This window comes from Panthera pardus, unplaced genomic scaffold, assembly GCF_024362965.1.
Source record: "Panthera pardus isolate Hobbes unplaced genomic scaffold, ASM2436296v1 HiC_scaffold_25, whole genome shotgun sequence".
NCBI classification, from domain to species: Eukaryota; Metazoa; Chordata; class Mammalia; order Carnivora; family Felidae; genus Panthera; species Panthera pardus.
Window position 1 is genome coordinate 16847861 of NW_026526821.1, and position 21857 is coordinate 16869717.

Consider the following 21857-nt stretch of genomic DNA (forward strand, 5'->3'; position numbering starts at 1 on the left):
GAGATCATGACCTAAACCAAAATCTAGAGTCGGATGCTTAACTGACTAAGTCATCCAGGCGCTCCAGAACAAGCAGACTTTGAATCGAGACCTGGGTTTCAGTTCTGGCTCTGCAAGTGTTTGCTCTTGGGGCATACTGCAATCTTGCAGAATTTCCATTTCCTCATCTCTAAGATGAGAATAAGACCATCTCCTTCCCAGGGCTGTTGTAAGGATTATATAAGATGACTTATGTGGAAGTATATGATACACAGTGCTTGTATATAATAAATACAAGGGTTTAAGAAAGTCTGACAGCTGTATAGCGCTTCCTACACCTTTTAATTTAATAAGTAAGTATACATCTATTAATTGAGGTCTCACAATTATCCTGTGAGACAGAGTACAGATATTGGTGTGTCTGTGAGAGACGAGAAAACCAGGACAAGAAAGGGTTAGAAATAGCCTGCTTAATGGGGCGCCTGGGTGGCTCAGTCAGTTGAGCGTCCAACTTCGGCTCAGGTCATGGTCTCGCAGTTTGTGAGTTTGAGCCCTGCGTCGGGCTCTGTGCTGACAGCTTGGAGCCTGGAGCCTGCTTCGGATTCTGTGTCTCTCCATCTCTCAGCCCCTCCCCTGCTCATGTTCTGTGTCTGTCTCTTAATAATAAATAAATGTTAAAAAAATAAATAAAATAAATTAAAAAAGAAAGAAATAGCCTGCTTAAGGTCTGATGGCCAGAATGGAGCAGGATAGAAAAGCAGGTTTCTGGCCCCTATTTCCACGCTGGTCTCACTCTCCATCATCTGATAAATAGTATCCTAAAGGCTTTAGGACTGTTGTTCCTAAAGGCACCAAAATTATAGTTTAAAATTTAAATTCAGATGATGTTTATTCAAAAAAAGTTATTTCTATATCCTTCTTATTTCTGAAAGAAGTATTTCTCTACAAATAATGATCTTGAAAGCTTGGCATATACATATAAAGAGGTTCCCATCTCAATTAATTCTATAATTCACTGATCATTTTTTTATAATGTGGTTTTCATCACCCCAGAAAGCATCACTTCTTTCCATCTGTCTTACAGATAAAGTAAGAGATACATAATCCTTTGGAGCTGGTGCTGGCAGGCTGGACCCATTTGTTCACTTAGAAGGGTTTTTTGTTTGTTTGTTTGTTTGTTTGTTTGTTTGTTTTTTAAGTAAGTTCCACGCCAAATGTGAGGCTCGGACTCATGACCTGGAGATCAATAGTCGGATGCTCTTCTGACCGAGCCAGCCAGGTGCCACTCACTTTGAAGTTTTTTAATGATTCACAGACCCCTACCTCTGGGTCCTCAGCATCAATCTGGTTTAAGTGGATGTCTCCTGTCGTGAGCCACTGGAAAACAACATCCTGGATTTAAAAAACAAACACAGGGTTACACTTGGTTATTTGAGAAAACCAAAGTGGGACTAGATAACTACATCAATTAAGAAAAAATGATAAAGGGAAAAAGACTATACAGCAGTGATTCAAAAAAAAAGAGTAACCACCATTCCCTTGGTGAAATCATACGAATTCAAAGTTTTCCTCAACCTAATGTCACTTTTACTACTGGAAAGTTATTATTTGTCTTAGGGCATTTTCACCTCTAACCACAGGCCAAAATTTATTAAAACTTGCTCATGATCAATCCCAAAACAACTCCTGTTTAAATGTGCCCATGACAGGGGTACCTGGCCGGCTCAGTCAGAAGAGCATGCAACTCTAGATCTTGGGGTCATGAGTTCAAGTCCCACATTGGGTATAAAGATTACTTAAAAAAATAAATTAAAAAACTGGGACGCCTCGGTGGCCCAATCAATTGAGCATCCAACTTCAGCTCAGGTCATGATCTCACAGTTGGTGGGTTCGAGCCCCATGTTGGGCTCTCTGCTATCAGTGCAGAACCTGTTTTGGATCCTCTGTTCCTCTCTCTCTCTGCCCTTCCCACAATCATACACTCTCTCTCAAAAATAAATAAACATTTAAAAACAAATAAATAAGGGGCACCTGGGTGGTTCAGTCGGTTGAGCGTCTGACTTTGGCTCAGGTCATGATCTCACGGTTTGTGAGTTTGAGCCCCGTATCGGGCTCACTGCTATCAGCCTGTCAGCACAGAGCCCTCTTTGGATCCTCTGTCCCCTTCTCTCTGCCCCTCCCCCGCTTGTGCTCTCCCCCCCACCAAATTATTTAAATAAATAAATAAATCACTTTAGAAAATAATTTTAAAATTATTTCAAAAAAAAAATGTGCTATAAAGTAGACTGTATCGGGGCGCCTGGGTGGCTCAGTGCGCTGGGCATCTGACTCTTGATTTCAGCTCGAGTCATGGTCTCACAGGGGATCTCATGGGGTCTCAGCTGGGATTGAGCTCCACGTTGGGCTCCATGCTGATGGTGCAGAGCCTGCTTGGCATTCTCTCTCTCCGCCCCTTTCCCACTCATTTTCTCTCTCTCTCACTGTCTCAAAATAAACAAACTTAAAAAAAAAAAGAAAGTGGACTATATCTAGATACCCCTGAAATGTGTCTAGAGACACTAGAATTTCATGTAGATTCCACAGAAACAAGATCTTAATCAATCTCTCAATCCAGTAACAGTCCTTAAGGCTGAAGGAATTTGTTCCATTAAAGAAAAAGTTCAGGGGACCTCCTTCCTCTAGCAAGTGAGTCACCAGAATCACACCAATGTCCAGCTCTGGCACCCACCGTCTGTCATTCTTCACAGGACATGTTTCCACCACACAAAGCTGACAAACAACTGCAATGCCTTTACCTCATTCCCCACATCAACCAGTGACCAGTCCTGTCATAACCCCTCCTGACACCGCTCCTGCCAGCCGGCCCTTCCCCTCATTCTCGCCTTCCCTACCTTCACTCATGTCAGCGTCCCTTGCTGCCTGGCTGACTCTACCAACCTCATAACTGACTCCACCTCCTCTCTCTCACCTGCCACATGCCTGACAGAAGAGTTTTTCTGAAACACAGATCTGACCGTGCTCAAGGCTGCTGGACACTCTACATGGGCTCTCCACAGCTTTCTGCAGAAAGTTCAAGTTCCTGGGCTTTACGTGTGAGGCCCTGGTTGAGCTTACTCCTCACCTCCATGGTTGGCTCCCACCCCAATTTGGCATGCTTGAAAACATTCACCATATCCTTCCCTTCTCTTTTCTTTTTCTAAAGAGGGAGACAGAGAACACCTGTGAGGGAGGGAGAAGGGCGAGAGAGAAAGAATCCTAAGCCCCATGCTCAGAGGGAAGCCCAATGTGGGGCTTGATCCCATGACCCTGGGATCATGACCCAAGCCGAAATCACTCAACTGACTGAGCTACCCAGATGCTCTTTACCTCATCCTTCTAAACATATGTCTCTGTCTCTCATGCTCTCAATGTACTATAAACTTTTTCAAAGCAGTGACTATGCCTGACTCAACTTTGTATCCTTAGTGTGAGGAACTGAGCTGAAGAGCTGTTCTCTATTTTGTTACTATCTTTTTTTTTTTTAAAGTTTATTTATTTCTTTTTAGTAATCTCTGCACCCAGTGTGGGGCTCGAACTCACGACCCCAAGATCAGGAGTTCCCTGTTCTTCCGACGGAACCAGCCAGGCACCCCTGAAGAGCTGGTTTTAAATGAATAGATGAACTTAGCAGTATTTTTTTTAATGACATGAAAATCATACACATTATACATTAATGTGATGAGAGAGAAGAGCTTACCATGATTTTGCTGTTTTCTTCTTTATCCAAATATTGGTCACTGAACATGTGACAGGAGCCAAGAACTGCCAGCTTCCCCCCCTGGTTCTGTTGATGACAAAGTAGTGTCACATAGATCGTGAAATGCACCCCAAGCATCCTGGTCTCCAACAACTCATCATCAGAATCATGTGAGCAACTGTCTTATATACTAAGTGCCAATTCATATCAGGATTTTAATGGTCTAAAAATATCAACTATGACCACAACTACATTCCCACATGCTTCTCATTTTAGACACTTCCATATCCTTCTATTTGACTTTAACAAAAAAGCAATGTGAACTGGTTCTACAGTATTTTCCCAGTTAACTTGTAAACGAAGATTAGAATTTTAAAGGAAAAAAATATCCAAAAGCAACCTGTAAAGATCTAAAGATATTTTAGAGTACCAAAAGACAGTGTTTAAGATCCAAACGGAACACTAATCCACGAGCAAGAAATATTCATAAAAGAAAGAATCGGTTAATAAGAAAACACTTTAGTGACTTAAAAAAAATCAAAACAATATTTTTGCTGATCAGATTAATAAATATGAAAAAGATGGCTATCAACAGCGTTGGTCAAGTCTCAGTGAAATAAGTTCTTTCACACATTACTGCTGAAACTGTCAACATATGCAACACAGCAGGTAAGACTCTCCGGACAATTTTACAGTCATAATCACAAAAAGTGAGAAATCCAAATGTTCACCACAGAAGAAGTGGTTAAGAATAACAGAACTCCTCCAGTGGTGAAGTTATAGTGACACAGGGTTTTCAGTGACATGGAAGAATGCTTTTGTCATAACATTAGGTTAAAAAAAAAACAGTATACCAGACGCTGTACAGTCACCCTAGCGTAAAGCCCATGAAGCAAACCAGCAAACATAAGCCAAAGCAAAATGATCAAGACATCAGTTTTGTACTGAGAGGCATTCTTTTTTTTTCTATCATGACTGTATTTTCAATTTGTCTACAATGAGCATAAATTACTTTTGTAATGGGAAAAACAGCGCAATGTTCAAACTGCAAAACAAATGTGGTTTTTCTAGCAGCATCAGGGAATTGGCACAGCTGTAAGGTACTATGAAAGAAGGACTCTCAAGAGATACAAATAGACAAATTCTATAAATAAAACAAAATTTGCAAAACGAACTGTGACTTGTACCACATTAAAAGCAAATGTCTCATAGGAAAAATAACACTATTGCTATAACACAACCATTGAAAACACATCAGTTACTGAGAACAGGAAGTGAATCTGGTGGAAACGCACAGAAAGAATGGGGGAGCGCCGAGTGAACTCTGCTGCGATTTGAACTGACATATGTAACTAAATACAGGAAGAGGAAAGGACTTTCCTTCTTACTACTACCCACAGTTAGGCCTAGAATTTTTCTTTAATATTATTTTTTTCCCTACCTCCTTTATTTCAAATAGATTACAGATCTTCCTTTAATCCTTTTATTCTGTCCGATGGAGATCCTATGGAGATCCTACCGTTGTCTTCAGCTTCCTTTTCCAGCTTTTGTCTATAATTTGTTCCAGTTAAATAAGAGTATATCTACTCAAGGACTGATTTGCTCTTTCGATATTATTGAGTCTATCCTAGTAAAACACCTAGAAAAGATCATGACAAGCTCAAGAAGGCAATGGCCCTGGGCAAGGAGACAGCACTGCTCCCCCCCTTCCACTGGTTTATCTCAAAAACTTAAAAGTGACAGGCAACATCCTCTCTGAAAGATTGTATTTATAAGGTAGGACTAAACACCTGTTAGGAAAACAGGCTTTAAATAGTTAGGCAATGGGCAGATGATAATCTCATGAGTTCAAGAAGAATCACCACAGTTAGCATAGAACTCTGTATCTAATAGATGCTTCATAAAAATCCACTAATTAAGCCAGGTAGAATCTCTGTGTTAAAAAGTAAAAAAATAATTATAGTTCTGGTATTACACTACCAGAGGCCCCTTAAGACAGTGTCTCATTACTTTTGTGCCTAAGTGACAGTTTATGTAGACCAATTATTTCCACATCTTAAATCATTTAATACTTTAATTTTAAAGAAATATTTCCAGTTTTTTGGGAGAGAATAACAACCATAATAACTATTTTGAATTTTGTCTAAATATCACTTTCAAACACAGCATAGATATTTATTTACTTTCTAATAAAATGAGGTCAGAGCTTTTAAATATGGAAGGGAAAAATACCTAAATCCCACAAAGAAAAATAGGATATGAGGAACTAAAGAAAAACTGGGAGGTCAGCTGGTGATTGGTAGACAAATAAAGGTGAATTCAGCAAAACACGAATTAAAAGGCAGTGGTGGGGCACCTGGGTGGCTCGGTTGAATGTCTGACTTCGGCTCAGGTCATGATCTCATGGCTTATGGGTTCAAGCCCCCCATCGGGCTCTGTGCTGACAGCTAGGAGCCTGGAGCCTGCTTCAGATTCTGTGTCTCCGTCTCTCTCTGCCCCTCCCCCACTCATGTTCTGTCTCTCTGTTTCTCAAAAATAAATATTAAAAAAAATTTTTTTAAGGCAGTGGATAAGTGGGGTCGCAATGAGAGGGGCTATGTCCTCTGGGACTACATGCTCCCACATTTTGTGGGGTCTCCAGGATGACAACTAGTCTTCTGACATGTTGCTCTGGGACAAACTAAAATAAAGGCAGCACAATTCTGTGTGTTTTGGTATAGTTTGTTAACTCAACCTTTCCCTGAATGGGTCCTCTTACACTCAGAATGACAGCCTGTAGTTACAGACGGTTATAATATAGACAGCCTCATGCTACAGTGGAATAGCTGTGGATTTAGAATGATAAGAGCTGGGTTTAAGTCTTGACTCCATCGATTATTGGACGATCTGCTATTTCCCCATAAGTAAAGTATAGTTAATTGAAGTACTACCTCACAGGGCTGTTGTAAAGACCAATGAGAAAATACATGAAACCCCTCTGGAAATAGTAGTTTTTATTATTTCAATAATAAAAATAACATATCCACCCATATCTAAGAAAGGCTGTACCTTCGAGTGATAGAAAGCCAGAATGGGTCTGTTCAGCGGGAAACAGACAGAGCCTGTGGACAGAACAGCCACTGCTGGTTTCATGACACTCAACGTGGCACCAAAAGGATAGACAAAGGTGAGAGCCCTGTAAGAAATGAAAGAAATCATCAAAATTTTTTAAAAAATGAATAAAAATTTTTTGAACATAATCTCAGTGCTTCTTGAACAATTCAAAATCAAACACAAAATTAAAAAAAAAAAACACGTAAAAAAAATTTTCTCTAAGCTTTAGTTTGTTAACTCAAAAACTGGTATAACTCTAGCTACTGGTTTAATAAAGCATTTAAAAATATATCAATGTAAATTAACAACTTCTCATTGTATGTGTAAATGACTGTAACTAGAAGAACTAAAGAAATCCCTATGGAGGAGGAGGAGGAGGAAGAGGAGTCTCATCTAAGAGCTGAACTAGAGCTATAAATGAGCTTGCTCTGTGTGACAATGTCTTCCAGGTAAACATTTTCCTCTTCCTTAGAGATCTGACTGGTGTTATCTCCAGGAATGAGTGGCTGTCATTAGAAGGCTGTGTTACCAGTGAGTACTTATGTGAATAAAGACCTGCTACGCAGACCTGCCTTGGAGTCGTTCCCCTACTGTGTCCTAACAAGACCTAAGAGTATCTAGAGTGAATCAGTCTGACTTGAGGCAATGTACTCCTGGAAAGGGTATAGGATGGTGGAGGAGGGGGGGAGGGGCGGGTAAGGGTGGGATGCAGACCCTGCAGTATGGACAACCCCTGCAGGAGGGGTTAAGGTTTTACTGAAAGTAAGATGGAGCTCTGCAAAGGTAGTTATTTGAAGGAAGTGCTCTCAGAATGGAGAGCAACAGGAATCTTATAACAAAGCATAAAGTTAGAAATCGGCAGGGGGTGGGGGGAAGCACCCATGAAGAGCTCCCTATAAAGATAATGTTAATTTTCCTTTCTCTTAGACCAAGCTAAAAGAATTTTCTTTTTAGCTTAAGTTCACAATGATTTCCTGCTAGTGTTAAGTCTTCCCCTCCCTTCAGTCAAGTCTCACCTATCCCTCTGACTTCTGTGTCATATTGTGGGTGAGAAGTGGCACCTGCCCCACATTCTCCATTCTCCCCTTTTCATCCCTACCCAAGCAGTAGCCCAGGGAAGGGGACCATAGGCCATGAATCCTAGGCCAGAAGCAGAAATAAATGAACAGTTGACGGGGCGCCTGGGTGGCTCAGTCGGTTAAGCGTCCGACTTCAGCTCAGGTCACGATCTCGCGGTCCGTGAGTTCGAGCCCCGCGTCGGGCTCTGGGCTGACGGCTCAGAGCCTGGAGCCTGCTTCCAATTCTGTGTCTCCCTCTCTCTCTGTCCCTCCTCCACTCATGCTCTGTCTCTCTATGTCTCAAAAATAAATAAACGTTAAAAAAAAATTAAAAAAAAAAAATGAATAGCTGCCATGCAGGAAGAAAAGGGATGTGGGGAAAATGGTTACATGGATGTCGGTGCATATCCTTGCCCCACACTTTCCCCAAACGCACTCTAAGGAGATGATTCGCAAGGAGGAAGGGAGAACGGACACTTGAGTCATATGATGAAAACTGTCAGCTATTATTTATACTCCTCTATTTCTTTTATTATTACTAAGAAATCAATCAGACTGACATTTTGATAAGACTTTGAACATAAGGCTATACACCCATGCAAAAAACAAAAACAGGACTTTTCCAAACCACACACGAATGAGTAAGATTAGCAGACTGAATAACTGGGAAAGTGTATTCCCAACTTTAAATGTAAGGCCTTAGGGCCTTATATGTAGAGGTCCTAAGGTGGGAATGAACGTAGTGTATTTAAGGAATTGAAACAAAGCCGGTGAGGCTACGGCTGAGAGAAGGGAAAAGGGACATGATAGAATATGGGCAAAATGAGAATCTGAGACTCCAATAGGTCAAGATATCTCCAAACATAAAGCACAACTAGTTCTCCACATTTCAAAGCCTGCCCAGAAAGTGCTGCTTCCAGGATGACCCAGAAAATAACCAACCAGCCCTCTGCCCTTCACAACTGAGGACATAATAATGCAACAGCAGGTAAGATACTATGTCATGTGCCTTACCAAGCACTTCTACAAGTATGGCCTCACTAGATTTTCCCAACAACTTTGTAAGATTCATATTGTCTCCATTACACAGACATGGGAACAGAAGCTAAGAGTAACTAGCCTGGGTCACCTTGCAAGTAAGACACAAAAATAAAAATTTTTACCTCCAAGTCCAAGTGCTTTTACCTACACCAACTGGATAAGCTGACACAAAGCTTAAGAATTAGATTATGATCCAGACACCTGGGTGGCTCAGTCAGTTGAGGATCTGACTTTGGCTTAGGTCGTGATCTCACAGTTTGTGAGTTTGAGCCCCGCATCGGGGCTAGCTGTTGTCAGTCTGTCAATGCAGAGCCCACTTCAGATCTTCTGTCTCCCCCTCTCTCTCTCTGCCCCTCCCCTGCACAGTGAAGGAAACAATCAGCAAAACTAAAAGCCAATGGAATGGGAGAAGATATTTGCAAACGACATATCAGATAAAAGGTTACTATCCAAAATCTATAAACTCAACACCCAAAAAACAAATAATCCAGTAGAGAAATGGGCAAAAGACATGAATAGACACGTTTCCAATGAAGACATCCAGATGGCTAACAGACACATGAAAAGATGCTCAACATCACTCATCATCAGGGAAATACAAATCAAAACCACAATGAGATACCACCTCACACCTGTCAGAATGGCTAACATTAACAACTCAGGCAACAACAGATGTTGGCGAGGATGTGGAGAAAGAGGATCTCTTTTGCACTGCTGGTGGGAATGCAAACTGGTGCAGCCACTCTGGAAAACAGTATGCAGGTTCCTCAAAAAATTAAAAATAGAACTACCCTACAACCCAGTAATTGCACTACTAGGTATTTATCCAAAGTATACAGGAGTGCTGTTTCGAAGGGACACATGCACCACAATGTTTATAGTAGCACTACTGACAATAGCCAAAGTACAGAAAGAGCCCAAATGTCTGTCGGCTGATGAATGCATAAAGATATGGTAAGTATATACAATGGAATATTACTCGACAATATAAAAGAATGAGATCTTGCCATTTGCAACAACATGGATGGAACCAGAGTGTATTACGCTAAATGAAATTGGTCAGTCAGAGAAAGACAAATATCATATGACTTAACTCGTATGTGGAATTTAAGACACAAAACAGATGAACATAGGGGCGCCTGGGTGGCTCAGTCGGTTAAGTGTCTGACTTCAGCTCAGGTCATGATCTCATGGTTCGTGAGTTTGAGCCCCGTGTTGGGCTCTGTGCTGACAGCTCAGAGCCTGGAGCCTGCTTCAGATTCTGTATCTTCCTCTCTGTCTGCCCCTCTCCCACTCATGCTCTGTCTCTCTCACTCTCAAAAATAAATAAACATTTAAAAAAAAATTAAAAAAAGAAAAAAACACATGAGCATAAAGGAAGGGAAGCAAAAATAATATAAAAACCGGGAGGGGGACAAAACATAAGAGACTCTTAAATACAGAGAACAAACTGAGGGTTGCTAGAGGGATTTTGGGTGGGGGGACAGGCTAAATGGGCAAGGGGCATTAAGGAGGATACTTGTTAGGATGAGCACTGGGTGTTATATGTAGGTGATGAATTACTGGATTCTACTCCTGAATTTATTGTACTATATGTTAACTAACTTGGACATAAATTTTAAAAAATTAGATTATGGTTCTTGAATATCAATAATATTAACTCTATGATATATATTGCCATACGTTTTTCCCCTTTACTTTACCTTGGTTTTATCCTAAGAAAGATCTTCCCTACTCTAAGATTATAAAATATTCGCCCATACTTTTTTTGTAGTGCTTTTATGGTTTTATATTTTTAACATTTAAACTTTTAATCCATCTGAAATATATGAGTGTGTTGTGAAAATGGAAATATTTTGTCAAATGGTTACCCACAATTGTGCTATCCATTCTCCAATAGTTTGTAACGCCACTTTTACTATAAACTAATAATTCCCACCTCTCATATATATTGAGTCTGATTCTAATTTATTTATTTTTCACTATTTCTGTGTTAGTACCACATTATTTTAATCACTAGAGTTTTATAATATGCTTTAAGTCCATAAAATGTTCAAGTCCTATGGGGTGAAATAACTCAAAATAGAAAGGTAAACTGGAAAAAATATCTGCAACACAGGGAAGTCTTATAAATGCATAAGAAAAGACAAACCATCACAATAAAAATGGGCATAAAGTAGTGAAGAGGAAATTCACAGAAGAAATGCAATCAGCCAAAAGATTTTAAAGGTCATCCTACTCAGTAATAATCAAAGAAATGCAAATTAAAAGAAAGAGATATCACCTTCACTAGAATACTGCAAGCTGGCAAGAGAGGAAAAAGGAGCACGTTCATAGGGACAATAAGTGCTATAGACTACCTGGAGGGCAATTTACCGAAGTATCACATTTGGCAATGCATCAGTTGGAAAACCCTTGACCCAGAGGTTCTAATGCTATGAATCTAGCCTTACTAAAATATCTGTATAAGTGCACAAAAATTGTACATACAAAGACATTCACCAAGTGCTTCATTTATAGTAACAAATATAAAATTCTGTTTGTAATATCAACATGGAGCAGAAGTTTAAAACTAAGTTCTGACACTTATTAGTCAAGTGAGCTTGGGCAATTAACCTCTCTGGTATCTCGTCTATAATCTTAGTGTGTTGTTGTGATGATTAGAAAGAGGTAAAAATTCCTGTCACAGAGTAAGTGTTCAATAAACGTTAGGTTTAACTATTAAAACAAAAGATCACCAGGGCTCCTGACTGGCTCAGTCAAAAGAGCATGCAACTCTTGATCTTAGGGTCATGAGTTCAAGCCCCACGTTGGGGGTAGAGATTAAGTAAAAACTTTAAAATAAATAAATGAATACATAAATACATAAAGCAAAATGTCATAAATGACCTAAATGTTCAATAATAGGAGATTGGTTAGATAACTTAGAATAACTCAAATTTAATCTAGTCATTAAAAGGATATGGTACCTATCTGTATTTTTATATATGAAAAAAATCTAGAAATCTAAATACCATAGTATTAAGAATAATTGTCTTGGGGCGCCTGGGTGGCTCAGTCGGTTGAGCGTCCGACTTCAGCTCAGGTCACGATCTCGCAGTTTGTGAGTTCGAGCCCCGCATCGGGCTCTGTGCTGACAGCTCGGAGCCTAGTGCCTGCTTCGGATTCTGTGTCTCCCTCTCTCTCTGCCCCTCCCCCACCCACACTCTGTCTCTCTCTCCTTCAAAAATAAATAAACATTAAAAAAAAAGTAAAAAAAAAAGAATAATTATCTTTGGGGAAAGGAGCATACAATTTACAGTGGAGGGCTTCTATTTTCTTCCTTTGAACTATTCACAATGTTTTTTTTGGTAAGAATGACTTTTGTAATCAGAAATGAAAACTCTTCACTTTGAAAAAGAAAACTCTTTAAAATGATAAATACATCCTCTTTAGGTAGCCTCAGAAAACACACTCACTGGGCATTGTTTCCACTGCTCTCCTCATCAATGATTCCAGGCACAGCCTTCCCTGCAGCTCGGCTGATTTCCCTTGAAGAAAAAAAATCTAGTAAACAAAATATTTTTAGAATTTCACACCCCATTCATTAATAATAAGTATGAATGAACTGCAAGCATTTTTCAGACTTGTTCAAAATGTAATTCTTGAAACTTAAATAAAGGTACATCTATACACCTACACCACTTTGTGTAGCTTGCAAAAGTTAACATTAAAATATGAGGATCAGTGCTTTCTTGACTCCTGAGGGAAGGATCAATATACTAGACCACATTCTAGACTAGACCCACATTCTAGTCCTATATTCTAGACTCCATATCATCAGACTCAGCAGAGTGCCTGGCATGTAGCGAATTCAAGCGTGGAATGAAAATTTTTGAATATAGGGAAAAGCTCACAGAGGCCACCTGATGGTGTTCCTCTCATGCATTCATTTCCCACTTCGCTAAAGCCCCTAATTTATCCTCTAAGATCCAGTAAATCAGAAAAAAAATTAACTTCATCCCAGGCTCCAGGGGTAGAGAATATGACCTCGCCATACCATCAGGGTATTCTATGTCTCCTGCCACAGTGACCAGTTCAGGATGGGCATGTGGCCTAGGCCAGCTCCACCAGAGCAAACTGCAGGACTACTCTTGCTGGGAACGCTGTGACCAAGACAGGGTCTCATGATGTGGCGTGCAGATATAAATTTGGGAACTGCTAAAACTATTGAGCCCACACACAAAGGAGAGCAACGCCAAGAGAACTGGAGAGCAATGGAACTGGAGCCCGACAACATCATGAATTTTCAATCCACACCCTAACCCTGCCCTATTTCTGGGCCTTTCAATGACATGAATCAGTAAAGTCTCTTTATTGTTTAATCCCATTTGAATAGGGTTTTCTGTGCTTATAGCTGAGTGCATTAACTGACAAAAAGGTGAATGTGGAATAAGGTTTCAAAAGATGGGAGGAATGTAACTTGAGGAATGAGAAGTAATACAATAAAATAAATTACAATATAGTGAAATAAAACAAAAAGGCAAGAAAGGGCCAGCGAAAAGAATGTGTGAGAAGAGAGGAGAGAAGATAGGAATTATTTGTAAAAACATTTCTGCTTTCAACATGCTTACCTATTCAAGACTCCATTGGAAACCAGAGCTTCTTTAGGATGGAAATACTTGTAATATACATTTCTAACCACAGCATCTTTAAAGGGCAAAGAGAGGAAGTTGCACCTTAATTAGAAATAGGTTTGATATCAGATGAATACAAACTTGACCTGTAAGAAACCCTGGAACTCTGTTGCAATTCCTCCCACTTTATAAATGGAAAAAGCCCCAGAAGCCTCAGACCGCCACTGAGATCAGAATGCCGGACCATGCACCCTCAGCCCAGGGCTCTTCCCATTGTACTATTAGGTCCAGAGGACTACAGTATGTATAATAAATAGGAAACGGCTACCTCTACTAAAATGATAATAATTACCATTATTAATCATGATTCCATATTCTTCCAGGAGAAAGTTAATATTGGTGTCGTATCTGGATTCCCCACCCTCTCCTAGCATCACAAGGATATCACCACCACCATCAAGGTATTTCTTCAGGACTTCAAACTACATAAAAGAAAAAAAAAATCTATGAATATACCCCAAAGACTTCTGTCCAAAGTACTATGAAGAAAAATAAATAAATCTATGAGGCACTTAAATATAAACATCTGTAAGATATATAAAATTTACTCTCTATGTAGGATTTCAAGCTTGTTTTTAAGTACAAAGTTCCAAAATACTCAAACTGAATTGACATTTTCCACACTGACTATCTGGAAAGCAAACTCAAAGTGGAAAGTATTAGCTAAAAGAAGCTCACAGGTCATTGAGCAGCATCCCCGGTCTCAATCTACCAGATGCCAATTGCACCTACCCTCTCCTGCCAACAACCAACGAGGTCTTCAGACATGGCCAAATGTCCCCTGGGGCCAGGGGAGAGTGTGTAGAAAAAAATCACCCATGGTTGAACACTATCGCTCCAGACCATACCTTGCCCTGCCAGCCACGGACTCAGGATGAGAGTATTGTACACCACCCCCAGGGAGCAATTCTGGTCAAGTCACTGACTGATCAAGCCCTAGTGAGAAATGCATGGCATCTGCTTATCTTCTAGGAAGCTCTCTCTTGTTTTCACAAAGCTAGAGAAGGGAGAAAAATCTAGGGCTGACCTTGCTGACCCAGCCTGAGAAAACCTGGGGTGAGTGGTCTAGACCAATAGTCCCTCAACTTTCCTCAAGCACCCCAACAGCAAATAATGTGAAAAGTAAAGTATGTATATTTATATAATTATAGAACATCCTCCCAAAAAGGAAAAATGTGAAGGATAATAAAGATATGACAAATATCATTTCCCCCTGGCACCTCAGTGATTGATCACACACATCCCACTTTGGAAACCACTGGCCCGGCCCAGCTTTGCTACAGACAAACCTTTGTGCTCTTGCACACTCCCTGGATTTCCTTCTCTCTCCCAGCCCCCCAAATATAGAAGACATAGTGCAACAGTTAACATCACCAAGGGGGCTTGCTCCCAAATGAGACATAATTTCACAGATCCTGAACTCTGCACAAGACTGTGCCCTTCATGGGGATCCTACATACCTATTTAGCCTTTGTTTCAAAATGTGGAATATCAAGAGGTGCTCTAATGTATGTATGCTCAAGCAGTAACAAACTGATATTCTTCTAGTGTTTATACACCAAAACATTGACAATTTGAAGTACACATGTTCTTTTATAACTCATTTTTTTTAACTACATTACAGTTGAGACACTTTTTTCAATGGTGGTGGGTTATATTACCTGGGCTTTTCAATTCAGAATAATAAAGGTGTATGTAAGTGATGAATCACTGAATTCTACTCCTGAAACCAATGTTGCACTGCATGTTAACTAAAATTTAAATTAAAAATAAAATAAAATAAAAAAGTTAAAAGTGCTTCTGCCTTTCCTTCCTACCTCGTTCCACCTCTAAAGTGAAGGCAAGGTGCCAGGAACTGGTCTGGTGTGAGAACATTTTATTAGGCTAAATATGCCTCTCAAGGAATTCTATCATTTGGAAGCCACTGCCTTCCATCTCTAAGAGCTCGAAGTAAGGTTTGACCTAGTGCCTGTTCCCTCTTGGGGAAAGGACCAGGCACCTATCTCTGACCCTCTTTCCAGATGCCCTGGCTTTCCTGACACTGCCAGCTCCTCAGCAAAACCTCCTCACGTCTCTTTGTCTTCACTAGCTGGAGAAGGGAAGTTGGGGGGGGGGGAGGGGAGTCGGGGAGGAGGAGAAGGGAGGTAGCGTGTAGCGTGAGGCCACTCCAAATCAACGGGGAATATGGAATATAGTATTCCTTTGCAGGCCACTGCACACTGTGTGTACATTTCCCTCAGGCTCTCACTGGGTGGGGGCAGCTGGCCACCTCCATGTTCCTAATAGGAATTCCTGTTCCTTCTCTCAATGAACCTGATCAGTTATGTCTCTTCTCAGGTGACAAGGTGGCCTTGCAGTTGGGTCAACAAACAAAAGAACAGAAATGCTTCCCTGTGGACCTCCTCCCTATGTCCCCATCCAAAGTCAGAGCAGAAGACTGGACCACACCGGTGCCACCCTGCCACCACCTCCCTACTCCCCACAACCCTCCCTGAGCACCAAAGCACTTTCACATCTCTGTGAGAAAGGCTCTTGCTGTGTTCTGGGGTTTCTGTTTAGTTGTGGTAAAATACACATAACATAAAATTTACCATCTTAACTATTAAGTAGTGTTAAGTAGTGTTAAGCACATTCACATTATTTGCAACCATCACCACAATCCATCCCTAAAACTCTTTTCATCTTGCAAAACCAAAGCTCAAGACCCATTAAACAACTCCCCATTTCCCCCTCCTCGAACACTGGCTACCTCGATTTTTTTTTCTTTTCGTTTATTTATTTAAATTCAAGTTAGTTAACATACACTGTAGTACTGGTTTCAGAAGTAGAACCCAGTGATTCATCATTTACATATAACACCCAGTGCTCATCCCAGCAAGTGGCCTCCTTAAAGCCCATCACCCATTTAGCTCATCTCCCCACCCACCTCCCTCCAACAACCCTCACAGTTTGTTCTCTATCCTTAAGAGTCTCTTATGGTTTGTTTCTGTTTTTATCTTATTATTCCTTCCCTTCCCCTATGTTCATCTGTTTTGTTTCTTAAATTCCACATATGAATGAAATCATAGGATATTTGTCTTTCTCTGACTTATTTCCCTTAGCATAATACACTCTAGTTCTATAGAGACTGAAGATGACAGAAAGAAATGGAAAAAACATTCCATGTACATGGATTGGAAGAACAAAGACTGTTAAGATGTCTATACTACCCAAAGCAATGTACACATTCAATGCAATCTCTATCAAAATACCACAATTCTAACTTTATATGAATTTGACTACTCTAGATATGTCGTATAAATGGCATCATACAGTACTGGTCTTTTTGTAACTGGCTTATTTCACTTAGCCTAACATCCTCAATATTCACCCATGGTGTAGCATGTATCAGAATTGCCTCTCTTTTTAAGGCTGAATAGTAATTTATCACATGTATGCCACATTTTGTTTATCCATTCATCTGTTGGTAGACTTAGGTTGCTTCTGCCTGTTGGCTATTGTGAACAATGCTGCTTTAGACATGAATGTACAAATAGCTCTTTGAGATTCTGCTTTCAATTTTTTTGGATATATATCTAGAAGTAGGATTGCTGGATCATATGATAATTCTATTTTTAATTGTTGAGGCACTGCCATGCTGTTTTCCATAATGGCTGTGCCATTTTACCTTTTCATCAACAGTGCACATGGGTTCCAATTTCTCTACATTTTTACCAATACTTGTGTTCTGGGTTTTACGTTTATCTTTGTCTACTCTATGAAATAGAATTAAAAACAGCTTAAATTTAAAAGGAATTTTCCTATTTTCAAATGTGGCAAACAAGTATGGCTAGTATTTAATTAGTCTCAACTATGTGTCTGGCACTTTATATGCATTATCTCAGTTAATGATCACAACAACTCCACGATGAAAAAAGAGATGAAAGTGATTACCTTAAGGTGATACAGTGTATGGTGAAGTGGGATTCATATCCGGAATTTCAGAGCTCATCTGCCAACCATCTCATTGTATTTCTTCTTTTTGGATATTACTTACCTCAGCTGCAGTAAATTTTTCCCTTGGCCCAGCTGTAATCCACAGTTTCACCCCAATTAGCTTCTCAGATGTGATTTCATCTTTTAAACTAGAAATAGGATTTTTAAAGTGTTAGATCCATAATTTAAAGCAATTTATGAACTACTCTAGCCTCTAGACTGTATGGAACCAGAGGCCACAGAGGCCCAGAGATGAAGGGATTTAGAGGTATCAGGTACAGCCTCTCTCCCAAAGTGAGAATCCCCTCTACAGGCTTGTCTGAGATCAGCCTCTGCTCAAATACTTCCCCTAGGCCAAGATGCCCAAATTAAACATACAAGAGTATAAAGAGTCCTCCAACTACTAATTCAATCAACTCTACATTAGTTTGTATAATTACATAGCCTTACCCATTAAGAAAAACCATTTACACACACAACAAAGGCAGAGAGGAATTCTCATCTTTCCTTTCCCTAAACTGAAGTATTGCCCGAAGTTAAAATATGGAGAAAGCCTCTAACCTCTTAAAAAGTTGTGTATGTATAATTAGAATAATTATTTGATTTGTGATTTGGGGGACAACTTAATATACTAATTGCCAACTTTAAAAAAATACGTTTTTATAATAATTTATTTACTTTTTTTTTTTTTTGAGAGGCAGCGAGCAAGCAGAGGAGAGGGGCAGAGGGAGAGAGAGAACCTCAAGTAGATTCCACGCTCAGTGAGGGGCCCAACGTAGGGCTCAATCCCATGACCCTGGGGTCATGACTGGAGTCGAAATCAGGAGTCGGATGCTCAACCAACTGAGCCACCCAGGCGCCTCTATAATCAATTTATTTACTTCTGAATGTTCTTCATATTGAATTTCTCCTGCCTAAACAACCTCTTACATAAGAAAGTAAAGACTTTCCAATATTACCAGCAGGCTATTGTCATCACTTAGAAAGGAAAACAATATATATGGTCACCTCTGAATCTTCCAATTACTCCGAAGTCTTTTCTGCATGGATTTATAGCCATTGTTGGTGGTAAATACTTCTTTTTTGTACGCATTGAAAAGAATGGTGCTCCGAAGCTCTTTCTCCATGGTTACCTTATGGAAAAAAGAAGAGATCAGAAAAAATGAAACAATAAACAATATTCCAAAAGACCATAAATGGAAAAAATAGTCTTCTTCTAATTTATCAAGAGAGGAAATACAGCTGCAACCTAGTTACCAAATCCCTACAATTCTCAAAGATTGAGAGTGAAATGCATACTCACAGCCGCAGAAACCTGAGGCTATCTCTGGCTTTTGCTTCCTGTCTCTGGCCCTGGCCTTCCCACCAGCCTATTCTCAGGACCCTGCCCTGCCATCACCCTACCTTTATGCCCTGAGACCATGATGCCCACCTGATTTCTGACTGCTAACTACTGTTAAGTGTGGGGTATAGCCCTTCAGATTCTTTATTTTTTAATGTTTATTTATTTATTTTGAGAGAAAAAGAGAGCATGAGGGAGGGAGGGGCAGAGAGAAAGGGAGAGAGAATCCCAAACAGGCTCCAAACTGCAGGGCCCCATGTGGGGCTTGAATTCACTAACCATGAGATCATGATCTGTGCTGAAATCAAGAGCTGGACGCTTTACTGACTGAGCCACCCACGCGCCCCTGGTTTAATATTTTTCTAACTGACATTAATTACTTTCATAGATTTACCTGTCTTTAGACTTAGCTTCTAGTAGCTTTTTTGGTTTGGCTTGGTGGAATTTTGGAAGCCAAACAGAGGTTTTAAATTTTTTAGAGTCAATAGTATTTATCTTTTCCTTTCTTGCTTTTGGATTACATGACATATTTAGAAATTTTTTTTTTGCTGTGCTAACTTTACAAATACAATGCTTTCTTCCAGTACTTTGTTATGTGGTTAAGTTAAATTTGGTCTGTTTGGAATTTATCTGGGTGATCAAAATAAGCTTCATTACTGTTTTTTTTTTTTTTAATTACAATAAAGCTGCCTGACATCAAACCATCTTCTTAATGCTGATTTGAAATACCCCTTGACTACATAATAAATCTCTAGAAGTATTTGTATTTGGATCTATTCTGAATTCCATTATTTTCTATCTGCATGTAAGTTCCTGCTCATTTCTATACTATTTTAATTATTATAACTTTATAATATGTTATAATATCTGGTGGTGCTGGAGAACTAATCCTCACTAACTTTTTAGAATTTTCCTGGCTAGTCTCATATTTTTTCTTCCAATTGAACTTTAAAATCATTTTGTAAGCTCAACAAAAACAAACCTCATGATTACAGCACCACTATCTTTTCATGTTCCAACCATCCTTGTACACTATTGTTTTCCCAATGTGTACATACAATACCCTATCCAGCCTTTCTCAGTTAACTAAAAGAAAAGTCTCCATGGTTAGGATAGTGGCTGCATGATGTAGTGCATGATTATGCCCTAATGAACTCCACCACTGCTTTCATGAACATCTTTTCAATTATTTCGCCTTCACAAACCCTATTGGAATTTGTACACGTCTGTCTTTGCCGTTATTTCTGCTGTAGGACAAATTCCCAACAATTTCCTAGGATTCCTAGGAAAACGGGATGAGACAATGCTCTCTGATACTCAGCAAGAGAACTAAACAGCCCAGCCACAGGCAACGGAGATTCGAATGCAGTCCGAAGTTCGGGATCCGGGCCTGTATCTGCGGCCTCAGTTTACTTTATCTCATAAGACCTCGATTTTCCACAAGACTGGTCCAGAGGCCCCAGGAACAGGCCGGCGAGGCCCCCGCCAGCTCCCAGGACGCTACAACGGCCATGCTGGCCCATCACAGTCGGAGCCCTTCTTACCTGAGGCCCAGTGACCACCATCTTCACCTGACACCGCCCAGCATCCTGCGGCCAGGTATCCAAGGCCGCTTAGCAACGGCGTAGGCGAGGCAGCGCGCTGGGGAGGCGTGCACTGCGGCGTGGACCTACCTCCGAACCAACGTGATGACGACAGAACGGAAGACGCCATTTCGCCTTGAGCGTCACGGGGCTGGAGGTCAGGGGGCGGAGCTAATGTGGGACTGTACCATTACATTGGTTGAGGGGTAAACCCACACAGAACGTGAATTAACTTTAGGCCAAAAATAAACCCATCTCGTTTCGTACTTTAATATCAAGTATTATTGAAGACTGATACAAGTAGTAGGACCCTGGGGCCCAAACTTCGCTCCACCCTGAGGGAGGAAAGTGAAGGCTTCCGGCGGTGGCGGGTGGGAAATGCCCCATCCTCAACTCCCAAGAGCGCAGGCGCACAGCTCCGGGGCCAATCCGGGCGGAGAGTGGAGGACGGAGTCTAGCTGTCGGAAACGCCAGATGAGAGGTTCTTATACGTGCTGTGGAAGGGTTTCGGCCACTTGGCACCTCGGGAAGCCTTCCCCGCGAGAGATGGACAAGTTTAGTGGTGCGAATGGTCACTCGAGATAGTTCTTCCTCTTTAGTTAGCCCCGCATCTCTGAGCGCCGAAGTGCTAGGCCCAGGATATGACGGTGAACTCGCCCTCTAGGCCTTCCCAGAAGGGGATTTGGACCTTGGCCAGATCCTACCAAACAGTGAAAATATAAACTGCACTAAGGGAGCTGTGAGGGACCAGAGCTGATCTGAAAGGCGCTCCGGATGAGCGGAGTAATATTGATAAGGCATGGGCTGGAGAAGGAACTGCTACACCAAAGAGCCATCGCCATCAAAATGAAAAACCAGGCTCTAGTAACCACCAACAGGCCACAGTTTGTTCCAGGGGAGCCCTTGCCTGCCCTGAGAGTGTGTGGACTGTGTGCAGTGCCGCCGCCTCACCGGCGCAAACGAGCAGAGACACACCACGGTTTTGGTTCACATTTACGTTTGTTACAATCTTCAGTTAAGTACAGAGCAGTAGGAGTCTTAGGAGCTTGAAACACACAACTCTTGTTGCCTTTACACAACTACTGCCACTGCAAAGTTAAAAAGTGAAGAGGATGGTTGAGAATTCTCTTCGTGGAGATGCTGTATTTTGGTGCGAAATTAATACAAATGGAAGTGAGGGGAGCCTGGGTGGCTCAGTTGGTTAAGCATCTGAGTCTTGATTTTGGCTCAGATCATTATCTCCTGCATGGTTCCTAAGTTCAAGCCCCACGTGGAGCTCTGTGCTGGCAGCCTGGAGCCTGCTTGGGATTCTCTTTCGTCCTGTCTCTCTGCCCCTCCCCTGCTTGTGCGTGCATGCTCTCTCTCAAATAAGTA

The 21857-nt window shown here is 40.8% G+C and overlaps 1 protein-coding gene across 1 annotated transcript in view; it reads right to left on the reverse strand.

Moving 5' to 3' along the window:
- IFT52 (intraflagellar transport 52) overlaps positions 1 to 20594 on the reverse strand; it is a 33272-nt gene extending 12678 nt beyond the window's left edge. Inside the window, exons 1-9 of the mRNA XM_019458441.2 lie at positions 20445 to 20594; positions 18567 to 18691; positions 17620 to 17707; positions 13876 to 14005; positions 13521 to 13596; positions 12366 to 12437; positions 6764 to 6890; positions 3716 to 3802; positions 1303 to 1371 (exon numbers count right to left, since the gene is read on the reverse strand). Of these exons, the coding sequence (XP_019313986.1) occupies positions 1303 to 1371; positions 3716 to 3802; positions 6764 to 6890; positions 12366 to 12437; positions 13521 to 13596; positions 13876 to 14005; positions 17620 to 17707; positions 18567 to 18691; positions 20445 to 20465 (795 nt within the window). The 5' untranslated portion in view covers positions 20466 to 20594. The remainder of the gene's footprint in view (positions 1 to 1302; positions 1372 to 3715; positions 3803 to 6763; positions 6891 to 12365; positions 12438 to 13520; positions 13597 to 13875; positions 14006 to 17619; positions 17708 to 18566; positions 18692 to 20444) is intronic.
- Between the last annotated feature and the right edge of the window lie 1263 nt (positions 20595 to 21857).